Source organism: Ranitomeya imitator, chromosome 4, assembly GCF_032444005.1.
Source record: "Ranitomeya imitator isolate aRanImi1 chromosome 4, aRanImi1.pri, whole genome shotgun sequence".
In the NCBI taxonomy this organism is placed as follows: Eukaryota; Metazoa; Chordata; class Amphibia; order Anura; family Dendrobatidae; genus Ranitomeya; species Ranitomeya imitator.
Window position 1 is genome coordinate 496,056,148 of NC_091285.1, and position 14,011 is coordinate 496,070,158.

Genomic DNA, 14,011 nt, shown 5'->3' on the forward strand with positions numbered 1-14,011 from the left:
GCGAGCCATGCACACAAGGACAGGGATGGCGAGCCATGCACACAAGGACAGGGATGGCGAGCCATGCATACAAGGACAGGGATGGCGAGCCATGCATACAAGGACGGGGATGGCGAGCCATGCATACAAGGACGGGGATGGTGAACCATGCATACAAGGACGGGGAAATATGGAACCAATTATATGTGTTGCTCTGGTTGTAAGGCAATGGGTTGAAGAAGGTTATCTTCCTCCTCCTTCCCTGTCTGCAGTAGGAGACCAGGTTTTTATTTTATATCAGGTAAGTATGCAATATTTAGAACCATTGTCATATACCAAAATAGAGTAGTTATTTCTTACCATGAACCAGACTGTTACTTGATGATATTAATGTGTCCCACAAACAAACATTTCTAAATAAAAAATAAAAAAAAGGGTTAAATCTAAGTTGTCATGATAGAAAAAAGAAATTAAACAGAGAAAATAAATAAAATACAGGTAATGGGGATCAGTTACAGAATGAAAGGTATTTTTTATTGGATAATGTTTCATTTTTAATTATTATCGACAATATTATTATCGGCCTTTAAAAAGCCATTATCAGGCGAAACGTGCGTTGGAGGATACAGGAAATTACTGGGTATGGACTTTATAATATTAATAATTTTTTAAATTATATTACCTATGCCTCTCTGACTTGATGAATGCATGTTTGCAAATGTATGTAGGCGATATGTAATGGGTTTCCTCTGATAAAATAGTAGTCATGATTTGGTCCATATACCCACTCCAATTATAGCACTGGGGTTTTGCATATTCTGTTTGTTTTTTCCCCTTTTTTTACATGTTATGTATGTATTTCAATATTATTAAATAACATTTTTTTATTACTATGTTTTTGTTTATTCACCCTATTTTTTGAGTAGGTATTATTATCGACAATATTCAACAAATGGTAACAGACCGTTCTGGAGAATGGAAATGGTTACTTAGTTTTCATTCTACTCATTTTCCACTTTAAGGCCACAGGCCCAGAGCGTAGCAGTATCTACATGAGCATTGTGAAACAATCTTACTTGTAAAGAGTGTTACAAGCATGGGCTGAATACGTTAACGTTACATCGGGAACGTAATTATAGAGTGTAAATATATTTAATACAGAAAAAGCTAGGTGCAAGATACAGAACATTATATGTAATGTCGAGCAGAGAAATCCTCAATAGTCCTGAAAATGAAACTGGGCTGTCAAATTATTTACTTATTTAACTACTGGAAGAAAAATGTACCATAGAAAAAAAATACACCGAAGTACACCAAATCCAATTCAGAAAGCAGGTAATACTACAATAGTGTAAACCATGTACATGGAAATAAACTGGCCATTACCTATTAAGATACAAATCTACAAAAGAAATGATAAATAGACACTTAATGTTTGCCACCGGGAGGAGACAAATGGGAATGTAATACCCAATATTCAAATGGACAGAAATAAACACTGTGAAACTGACGACTAGTAATATTAATGTGAAGCTTGTAATTTTTTTTTTACGTGGCTGTTTACCATTTCCTGTGTACGAAAGCAATTTAGCATTCGTCATAAAGTATAAGCTTAATACTTGGAAGAGGTTCTCTAGGAAGAAAAGAAAAATTAAAATGTGGGAAATGTAATTATAACTTCCTAAAATCCGTTCAGTAGCAAATCATACTCATTTTGTTTATGGACGTGATCACCATAGAATTAGATGACTGCCAAGAAACCTGTCCTATGTTAATAAGATGCCTGGGAGAAGGTGCACTAGGGAAGGTCACCCCATCTTTTCATGTGTATGAAGATGTGAAGTAATACTGGAAATACCAGTAATGCTGAGGTAAGAGGCTGCTCACACTGCTGTCCACCCTGTATTTCTGATCTAACACTAGAGATAACATGACTGGTGAAGTAAGAAGAGGTTGCCAACACTAGTGTCCACCATGTGTATATGATCAAATACTGGAGATAACAGGACTGGATAGAAAGAAGAGGCTGCTCACACTGCTGTCCACCCTGTATTTCTGATCAAATACTGGAGATACCAGCACTGCTAAGGTATAGAAAGACTGCTCACATTGCTGTTCACCCTCTCTTTCTGATCAAATACTGGATATACCAGGGCGCTGAAGGAAGAAGAGGCTGTTCACACTGTTGTCCACCCTGTGTATCTGATCTAATACTGGAGATACCAGAGGTGCTGAAGGAAGAAGAAGCCAGTCACACTGCTGTCTGCCTGTGTTTCTGACCTAATACTGTAGCTACCAGCAGGGCGCTGAGGTCAGAAGAGTCCTCTTACCCTGCTGTCCATTTTGTGTCTCTGATCTAACACTGGAAATACCAGGACTGCTGAGGTAAGAAGAGGCTATTCACACGTGTGCTTCATATGTGTTTCGGATCCAATACTGGATGTATCAGGTCTGTTGTGACAAGAAGAGGCTTCTCACACTGTTGTCCACACTTTCTTTCTGATATAATACTGGATATGCCAGGGGTGCTGAGGTAAGAAGTGGCTGCTCACACTGCTGTCCACCCTGTGTATCTGATCTAACACTAGAGATAACAGGACTGGTGAAGTAAGAAGAGGTTGCTAACACTAGTGTCCACCCTGTGTATCTGATCAAATACTGGAGATAACAGGACTGGATAGAAAGAAGAGGCTGCTCACTCTGCTGTCCACCCGGTGTATCTGATCTAACACTAGAGATAACAGGACTGGTGAAGTAAGAAGAGGCTGCTCACACTGCTGTCTGCCCTGTGTATCTGATCTAATACTGGATAACAGGACTGGTGAAGTAAGAAGAGGTTGCTAACACTAGTGTCCACCCTGTGTATCTGATCAAATACTGGAGATAACAGGACTGGATAGAAAGAAGAGGCTGCTCACGCTGCTGTCCACCCTCTCTTTCTGACCTAATACTAGATATACCGGGGTGCTGAGATAAGAAGAGGTTGCGCTCACTGCTGTCCACCCTCTCTTTCTGATCTAATACTAGATATACCGGGGTGCTGAGATAAGAAAAGGTTGCGCTCACTGCTGTCCACCCTCTCTTTCTGATCTAATACTAGATATACCGGGGTGCTGAGGTAAGAAGAGGCTCCTCACACTGCTGTCCATCCTCTCTTTCTGATCTAATACTGGATATATCAGGGGTGCTGAGGTAAGAAGAGGTTGTACACACTGCTGTCCACCGTGTGCATCTGATCTAATACTGGAGATAATAGGACTGGCGGAGTTAGAAGAGGCTGCTGACACTAGCGCCCACCCTATTTTTCTGATTTAATACTGTAATATCAGGGGAAATGATTTAAGAAGAGAGTTTGCTCACACTGCTGTCCAGACTTTCAGGATGCTGAGGGGTTGTCATCTGTATATACTGTAGCTTGACATGACATTGTATAATTATCTGCAGGTCACATCAAATACGTTTCTTACTGCACATGCTCATAGGCACCTGTCAGATGAACATTGTATCAAAGGTTTCTATTGGTGTAACAAGACAGTGACCATTTTAATCCTAAAGTCTATTTTTCCTGTATGAGTGAGCCACTGCACAATTCTCTTGTGGGGAGAGGAGGGAGAAGCTGGGTCCAGAGTTGAAGAGGGGAATGATAAATACAGGGAATAGAGACTTCCTTTTTCTACATACAGCAGAAAAAAATAAGAATTTACTGAATAGAAGGGCAAAATGATCAATTATATGATTGCAATATGTTAAAGAGAAAACAAACTTTGATGGGAGTGCTTCCTTAAAGGGAACCTGTCACCCCGTTTTTTCAAGATGAGCTACAAATACCATTAAATAGGGGCAGAGCTGTGCTTTACATTAGTGTATTTTGTGAGCCTTTATTCCCCACCTATGCTGCCGAAATACCTTTGTAAAGTCGCCGTTTTGGGCTGTCACTCACGCTGGTCAGGTCATATGGGCGTGGTGACAGCGCTGTTTCTCCCCCAGATTTCCGTTGGTGGCGTAGTGGTGGTGTGCGCATGTCCAATTGGCGAATCCACTGCGCAGCTTGATGGAATATAGCGCGATCTGCGCTATTCAGCCGTTTATCGGTGGGCGCGGCCATCTTTGTGAGGCCGCGTGTGCGCAGCAGATGGTTCTTCTCGGCTTCCCGGGGCTTCAGGAAAATGGCCGCCGCGATCGCCATCTGCGCACGCGCAGCATCCCACGGTCATTTTCGTGAAGCCCCGGGAAGCCGAGAAGAACCATCTGCGCACGCGCGGCATCACAAAGATGGCCGCGCCCACCGATAAACGGCTGAATAGCGCAGATCGCGCTATTTTCCTTCAAGCTGCGCAGTGGATTCGCCAGTTGGACATGCGCACACCACTACGCCACCAACGGAGATCTGGGGAGAAACAGCGCTGTCACCACGCCCATATGACCTGACCAGCGTGAGTGACAGCCCAAAACGGCGACTTTACAAAGGTATTTCAGCAGCATAGGTGGGGAATAAAGGCTCACAAAATACACTAATGTAAAGCACAGCTCTACCCCTATTTAACGGTATTTGTAGCTCATCTTGAAAAAATGGGGTGACAGGTTCCCTTTAAGAAATTCCATACATCATACCTGTTATCATTGGATTGTCCTGATGTAGCCACCAAGCTTGATGAGGTAATAAATGCAAAGTCACTTGTGGTTTTCGTATGACACTGCCAACTCTGAAAATAATGAAGTAGAGATTAATGAGACACAAGAAAGTGGCTATTTTTTGGAGTATTGCATTTTTAGTGATCTAATCTTCAATCCAACACATTCTAAATCACATTGATAATATAGAGATCATATAGCCCCCAAACAAAAAAAAATAGAAGCATTGTAGCTTTTTCTTTTTGCTCATTCCTCCTTCCTTTCGTAGCAAAGAAAACTGTAAAGTGTCCTGAAAAAACAAGCCCTCAGAAAACCAGTTAAAAAAATATTGTGCAAATTATTGTCCAAAATGAATAAAACCGTAAAACAAAAATAAAATCCTGAAAGTTTATTATCACTGTTACAATAACATTCGTAGAATAAATCTCAATTTGACTTCATGAAAAGAAACGCAACAATAAATAAAAACAAAACAATATTATTATGGGTATATATGTACACTGATGGTACCGTTTAAAACATAAAAGTTGTAAAAAAACAAAAAAACAAACAAACACTCATACAACCATGGTGACAGAAGAATCTACTATATAATTGTCTAAGGGTCACTTCCATCTGTCTGTCACGGATATTCACTGGTTGCGGACTCTGTCTGTCATGGAAATCCAAGTCGCTGATTGGTTGTGGCAAAACGCCCACGACCAATCAGCGACGGCCATAGTCTGGCAGCGAAATGGGCGCTGCTTTACTGCCCTGTAGTCAGCGCTGAGCACTCACACAGGGATAATGCCAGAGTTAACGGACCGTGGTGTAATGCACTCCGTTAACGCAGCTATTAACCCGGTGTGACCAACTTTTTACTATTGATGCTGCGTATGCAGCATCAATAGTAAAACGATCTAATGTTACAAATAATAATAAGAAAAAAAAAAGGTTATTCTCACCCTCCGACGTCGCCTGCTGTCCTCGTCAGTGCAAGCGGCAGGTTCCGATGCCAAGGATGCTATGCGAAAAGGACCTGCCATGACGTCACTGTCATGTGACCGCGACGTCATCACATGTCCTGCGCTCATACCAACCCTGGGACCGGAAGCTACCGCGTGCACCGCACACAGGCGCCAGGACTTCAAGGGGCCCTCGGAAGGTGAGTATATGTTTATTTTTTATTTTCTTTTTTAACCACGCATATAGTGCCCACATTGCTATATACTACGTGGGCTGTGTTGCATACTGCGTGGTCTCTTTTATATACTACATCTCTGTGCTATATACTATGTAGCTGGGCAATATACAAGTGACTGTGCAGTATACAACGTGACTGTCCAATATACTACGTGGCTGTGCAATATACTACGTGCTCTGTGGTATATACTACGTAGTTGTGCAATATACTATGTGGCTGTGTCAGTTGTGTTATATACTACGTCGACTGTGCAATATACTATGTGGCTCTGTTATATACTATGTGGCAGTGCAATATACTACGTGGCTCTGCTATATACTATGTGGCTGACCAATATACTACGTGCCTGTGCAATACACTACGTAGCTGTGCAACACACTACGTGGCTATGTTATATACTACGCAGCTCTGCTATATACTACGTATGCTGTGTTACATACTACGTAGCTCTGTTACTGTATATACTACGTCGGTTGTGTTATATACTACGTCATTGTGCAATATAGTACGTCGCCTGTGCTATATACTACCTACATATTCTAGAATACCCAATACGTTAGAATCGGGCCACCATCTATTTAAAACATAATGGCTCTCAGAATGCATTAAAGAATTGTGCATTTAAGGCCCCAAATAGCTGTGTCCTTAAAGAGTTTCCCACTACTTAGATATTTAAGACCTATCCATAGATCAGCCACAACAAGTATGAGGAATAGAACGGCACTAGAGCAATACGAATTCCAACAAGCAGGACTGATGGTGGACAGCCAAATATCAGGCGTCACGAAGGCTAAGGGTTTTGGTGCTCTGCATAAAAAATGTCAAGCGAAAGTCCAAATGCAATCAAGAGGAGAGAACATATGCGGCACTCACCTCACAAGGTGCTTCGACGGGTCCAGATCATCTGGACCCGTCGAAGCACCCTGTGTGCGAAACGGCCGTCGGCCGTACTCCAATACCGCACCCTCCTGTATACCTGATGTCCTGACGGATGTATTTTATATGTCTTCTCCAATAAAGCTCACGAACTTCACTGCTACCCTGGGGTGAGTGCCGCATATGTTCTCTCCTCTTGATTGCATTTGGACTATCCATAGATCATCCATAACAGATCGGAGTCTGACACCCGGCGCCCTCGCAATCAGCTGTTTGACGACCAGATGCAGACAATATATGGAGGAGAACCTGGAGCCAACCTCCTATTGAAGATCATGAATCTGAGCTGCAGAAAAGAGGAGTTGTGGTCTTCGGTCCACGCATACAGTATACATTTGGTCGCCAGTGGAACAAATATCGGCTGATCAGTGGGGGCCTAATCTGATATTGGTTACCTATCTTACGGATAGGCCATTAATAGTTAAAATTAGTAGTGGATAATACATCCAAAAGGTAAACGATGCCTATGATACACACATTATATATATATATATATATATATATATATATATATACATATACACATACACAGTGGGGCAAAAAAGTATTTAGTCAGTCAGCAATAGTGCAAGTTCCACCACTTAAAAAGATGAGAGGCGTCTGTAATTTACATCATAGGTAGACCTCAACTATGGGAGACCAACTGAGAAAAAAAAAATCCAGAAAATCACATTGTCTGTTTTTTTATCATTTTTTTTGCATATTATGGTGGAAAATAAGTATTTGGTCAGAAACAAACAATCAAGATTTCTGGCTCTCACAGACCTGTAACTTCTTCTTTAAGAGTCTCCTCTTTCCTCCACTCATTACCTGTAGTAATGGCACCTGTTTAAACTTGTTATCAGTATAAAAAGACATCTGTGCACACCCTCAAACAGTCTGACTCCAAACTCCACTATGGTGAAGACCAAAGAGCTGTCAAAGGTCACCAGAAACAAAATTGTAGCCCTGCACCAGGCTGGGAAGACTGAATCTGCAATAGCCAACCAGCTTGGAGTGAAGAAATCAACAGTGGGAGCAATAATTAGAAAATGGAAGACATACAAGACCACTGATAATCTCCCTTGATCTGGGGCTCCACGCAAAATCCCACCCCGTGGGATCAGAATGATAACAAGAACGGTGAGCAAAAATCTCAGAACCACACGGGGGGACCTAGTGAATGAACTGCAGAGAGCTGGGACCAATGTAACAAGGCCTACCATAAGTAACACACTACGCCACCATGGACTCAGATCCTGCAGTGCCAGACATGTCCCAGTGCTTCAGCCAGTACATGTCCGGGCCCGTCTGAAGTTTGCTAGAGAGCATTTGGATGATCCAGAGGAGTTTGGGGAGAATGTCCTATGGTCTGATGAAACCAAACTGGAACTGTTTGGTAGAAACACAACTTGTCGTGTTTGGAGGAAAAAGAATACTGAGTTGCATCCATCAAACACCATACCTACTGTAAAGCATGGTGGTGGAAACATCATGCTTTGGGGCTGTTTCTCTGCAAAGGGGCCAGGACGACTGATCCGGGTACATGAAAGAATGAATGGGGCCATGTATCGTGAGATTTTGAGTGCAAACCTCCTTCCATCAGCAAGGGCATTGAAGATGAAACGTGGCTGGGTCTTTCAACATGACAATGATCCAAAGCACACCGCCAGGGCAACGAAGGAGTGGATTCGTAAGAAGCATTTCAAGGTCCTGGAGTGGCCTAGCCAGTCTCCAGATCTCAACCCTATAGAAAACCTTTGGAGGGAGTTGAAAGTCCGTGTTGCCAAGCGAAAAGCCAAAAACATCACTGCTCTAGAGGAGATCTGCATGGAGGAATGGGCCAACATACCAACAACAGTGTGTGGCAACCTTGTGAAGACTTACAGAAAACGTTTGACCTCTGTCATTGCCAACAAAGGATATATTACAAAGTATTGAGATGAAATTTTGTTTCTGACCAAATACTTATTTTCCACCATAATATGCAAATAAAATGTTAAAAAAACAGACAATGTGATTTTCTGGATTTTTTTTTCTCAGTTTGTCTCCCATAGTTGAGGTCTACCTATGATGTAAATTACAGACGCCTCTCATCTTTTTAAGTGGTGGAACTTGCACTATTGCTGACTGACTAAATACTTTTTTTGCCCCACTGTATATATATATATATATATATATATATATATATATATATATATATATATATATATATATATATATATATATATAATCACTTATAATCTTACCTCCACAGTGCTTAGATCCAATTTGTATCTTAGTACTTATAAAATACATAAAATACATTTAAATACCAAATTTCTACAGAAGTGTACTGGCCCTGTAACATGTAGTGAGCTTATAAATATATGAATGGTCACATCGCTCTGTCTCTTATCTCCCCCTCATCTGCCCTGTACTCCTATATGGGCCAAAGAATTACCACACTATTGTCTTGACTATTGCGAGATTATTGAGAATTCACCATCTGTTCCATCTTAATGTCCTGCAAGCCTTCCCCACACTGCAGGTAAAGCACAACCTGTGACCAAAAGAAATATATTTTTTTATATTTTGCTATCTACAATTCAAGCACTACCACCCCATTACTACAGTCAGACTCCCCTCTGAATTTCATTACCTCATTTGAACTAGAGTTTCCACAAGAGAAATTGACATGTTGCGGTCTGGAAAGATGCGCCGCATGTCAGTTTCCATGGGTGATCCGCAGGCGACTATGCACGCATAGTGGACAGAAGATTTCTAGACATCCCATCCACTATGTTGTGACATCAGACCACTGTGGGTTTGACGCTACATACGTTTGCGGCGTCAAACCCACAGCAGTTCCCGATCGTGGGAACGTTCTGTTAGCGGCTTTTTCCTGTGCTGACAAGGCCTATTTATGCATCCCAACCTCAGGCGGGGCATTCTTTATTACGGAACATCATTTCTATTTTACTCACATTATCCATGCCACTTATCAGCCCACTTACTCTGTTTTCCATCCCCACTAGCTCACATCTGTTATCAAACTAAAGTTGCTTTGTTCTGCAATGACTATGTTTATGGCATTTTGCTTCACTTTTCCTGCATGCTTCAGCTTCTGTTGTACATGTTAGATTTTCTTAAACTTAATAAAAACTTGCATAAAAAAAAAAGATTTGTATTTAGAAATGTTTACATTTTATTTTCTAATGTTGTCCTAATATCACAATATTAAACAGAAGTTGATTATTATTGTTGATCTTCAATGACCCTAGAATAAAGTCTAATCTCTGCTTAGTAATTGTACTCCATTGTTATGAAGAGTGAAGCCGATCCCGGATGTTGGAGTGGGATACTGAGGGTATACCCCAGCCAGCACCTGCTGAAGAGGACTCCTGTGCCATCCACTGGACGTAGCATCAGAATGATGGAAGATCTCAGTCAGGACATAGTACGCATAAATGTGGGTAGGAATTAAACATAAGCGACATGCTCTGTTATTGGGGTTGTTGGACAGCAATGGAAACCATATAGGTATGATTAAAAAAAAGCGGTTCTATATATGCAACCTAAACAACATCATGAAAACACAAGTTTCAGGATTCATTTCCATCCAGAAGTTTCTGTGCACCGTCTGGTTAAATCAGCCCATTAACAAGACGTAGCATTTTGCAATCAGGGAGCTTTAGAGAATAAAAACACATACAAAATGCCTGATTACTTTGAGTTTTAAAGAAAAGGTAACTTAATTCCACAAATATGCAACTGGATCTGCAAAAATAGCAACAGAGTAATTTGAAGGTTTGCTGGAAGCACATGATTATAATTGAATTCAACATCTTCAATGTGAATACATATTCCAACCGGTTATAATGAAAAGTTTAATCCGGTTATCATTCCGCCTGCAGCTGTACACAGAAAAATTACCTTCAAGGAAGAAATCTGCTATACCTTAGCAATTTTTAGATATGATGCCATGGATGTAAACCACATTAGCTTGTGGATGCAGTCTTAGATAAAAGTTTACTCCGTTCACTTTGGTGCTGAAAGACTCGAATACAATTAAAAAAAAAAAAAGCACGGAATCTGATATTATTTGAAAAAATAAAAATCGTCAGCAGTTTTGGCAAACTGCACTTTCATCGTCAAGTGTAACCTTGACATTGTTTTGATGGCAGGCAAAGTGATAAAGCAGATGGAAATGAACATTATGAAGATACAAGTATGTCCCATCAGTAGACTACACACGCTCCCTCCCATAAGTACTATATGGCAGGAAGGACTCTAGTACAAAGCTTGGGATTGTGCATGCTGCAAATGAAGCCAACTGAAACTTTAGACTCCAAAAAAACACACAAGTTAAGGGGATGTAAGACATAAGTAGTGACTACATGTTGACTGTACAGCAATACAGTGCCAATGGCCAGCTGTAAGAGGGGAAAAACTCTGAAAAGTCAATTTCGATACCCATGGCATAATCACACAGTGTTTAGCAGTGTTGCCTTGTAGCGCTGGTGTCCTGGGTATGATGTTAGTAACTTCTCACAGCCTAGCCATGAATCAGGATAGTCAAGGAGTCCAAGGTCAGAAGCCAGGAAGGAACCTCAAACAGTAGGAAGAGACAACGCATAGTCAGGCAACGTTCTCATGTCAGAATACCAGAAGGATAGTGGATCAAAGCAGAAGGGGTTAAACAGACGATGGTCAGAATGAGGTCCAAGGTCAGGCAACGAAAGATCAACATACAGAACTTAAGGCACAGAGGAAACAAACTACACTAGCTGAATGTACTGTATGTCTGGCTGAGGTCTGGGAGAAACAGATCAGTTATGTAGCATGGCAATCACAAGGGATAATGAACACTTGGAGACAGCCAGCGCCTCCCAGTCTCAGATTGGATAGTCGAGCTGTGAATCAACACACTGACAGCTCAGCACGCCCCTGTACCAGACTGGATGGCTAAGCTGTCAATACCTGCATCCCAGACATACAGAGGTGGAACCATGAAACTGGATTTGTATGTTCTCCCCATGTATGTGTGGCTTTCCTCACACAATCCAAAGACAGACTTGATAGTGAATTTAGGTTGTGAGCCCCAATGGGGATAGTGATGACAATAACAAATGCGATGGCTCAATATAAGGAAGCATAGTAAATGGATCAGCTTCACTAAGGCTCCCATTCAGATGAAAGCTCAGCTCTAAATCCTTTGCACTACTAATGTAGTTTCAGTCAAAGAGAGAATGATAATGACCCTCTATGCTGTGGTGACATTTGGAATCATTTACAACAATCTTAAAGGAATCTGACAGCTGTTACACGCTATCCGCTGCATAAGATGTAGCAGGTATTGGCTGCGCAATTCCAACAATATATGTTTAAGGCTATGTGCCCACGCTGCAGAAATGCTACGGAAATGTCCACAGCATATTCGCAACTCCCTGCCACGGGTGAAACGCATGCGGAATTCGCATGCATTTTCCTGCAAAACACAAGCGTTTTTAGCTTGCAGAATGCTTGCGTTTTCCAAGCGATTTGAAGCATAGCTTGGAAAAGTGATGGACAGGTAGGTCACACTTGTCAAGCATAGTGTTTGACAAGTGTGACCAACTTTTTACTATGAAATGGTGCCGGGGACTGAGCTGCACAGGAGATTAGGCAGGAGTGTCCCCAGGGGCTGCTCCCATCCCGCTGCCCTGGTGTGACAAGTCTCTGCCTAAATGCCTGTGTAGGATTGGGCTGCATCTATCAGCTGTCAAGCTCCCTTTATACCTTCATATTTCTATATTACTATGCCCCCTCTATTAGGCAATCAACAATTAATCAGAAGTTTACAGGATTCATAAGCATATCTGTTCTTTCGTAGAAAACTTGTATAAAAGGAGCAAGTTACAACTGGTTTTGGTGCACATATCAATCTATTATGTCCAGAAGCTGCTGGGATTCCCAGACTCTAACTTGCCATCCACCCTTTTTGAGTGGGCTATTCTGTGTCATCAGCATTGTGTCAGCAGTGTAGGTGTAGGATCTTCCTTTTCTTCACTTCCCAGAATGGATTGCACTTGCCATATATTTTTATTCATATTACTGGCTTACATAGCGCCATTAATACCACAGCGCTTTACAGAAATCATCACTGTCCCCATCAGTATGTCTTTGGAGTGTGGGAGGAAACCAACGCAAACACGGGGAGAACATACAAACTCCTTGCAGATGTTGTTCTTGGTGGGATTTGAACCCAGGACACCAGCTCTGTAAAGCAACAGTGCTAACCACTGAGCCACCGTGCTGCCCATTGTCCAATGGCTTGCCTGTCCTACTGAAATTTTGCCTATTTGTTATGCCAGTATGAAGTGACAAACCGTATTAACAATAACTATTATACCTTCCTTTTGATGACTGATTGCAAAAATTCACAGAAACAGTGACTTTATAAAGTTTTTAGATGCTTTACATATTTTATTTATATTCATTCTTGATGTAATTCACACTTTATTGAATATTCATGTCCATAGTTTTACCAGTTCAGTTTATAACCAACGTATAAAAAATTATAAATGTATTCAAATCACGCCCCTCGCCTCCACAAGGTTTTCTACCACCAAAATTCTGCATTTATACTATCGATAACGTGATAACATGCACATACACTAGAGGAAGGTTCTGGTTCAGAATCAAAAACTAGTTTGTCAATCTTGCATATTTTAATGATTCAAATAAAGGATCTTACCGGCTTCTAATACTATATCAGAGTACCATCTTTTCAGCTGGTGACGACAGCACACTCATAGAATTTCTTCACTACTATTTACCAAACAGGAGAACAGACGCAAAGAGCAAAAAAAGACCCACTTCCACTTAGTGTAATCCACCTTGGTGTCTCTACTGCTGGAGATGGATCAGATGTGATTAGAGCCAGTGGGCAGCACGATAGACAGAAGGGAGACACCTAGCATTTGTGACTTTTACCGGCAACCTTAGTGGTAATCGGTTTTTAAAATATACCGACTCCTAAAATATATAATAAATTGGGTACAGTAGTATAGTGCATTATGTGCTGTAAATGTTTTCATAAGAATTTGGGAAAGTTATAAAATGTCCTATAAATGTCTGTTCTGTTGCTGATCTAAGGATCTCGGCTCCTAGCGGAGATGAATCTGTGTGGCCCTTTATGTACATGCTCAGTAGTGAGGCAGTGCTGTGGGGTCGGAGCTGAGATGAATCTGTGATGCACCTTATGCACATGCTCAGTAGTGACCAGTGCTGTGGGGTCGGAGCTGAGATGAATCTGTGCTGCACTTTATGTACATGCTC

At 41.4% G+C, this 14,011-nt stretch overlaps 1 protein-coding gene across 3 annotated transcripts in view; it reads right to left on the minus strand.

The window, feature by feature from the left end:
- The window catches only part of DMXL2 (Dmx like 2), a 199,236-nt gene that overhangs the window by 6,931 nt on the left and 178,294 nt on the right, over positions 1–14,011 (minus strand). For all 3 annotated transcript variants that reach the window (XM_069766009.1, XM_069766008.1, XM_069766010.1), the window contains 2 exons: positions 4,591–4,682; positions 340–392 (listed from right to left, as the gene is read on the minus strand). In XM_069766009.1, the coding sequence (XP_069622110.1) occupies positions 340–392; positions 4,591–4,682 (145 nt within the window). The remainder of the gene's footprint in view (positions 1–339; positions 393–4,590; positions 4,683–14,011) is intronic.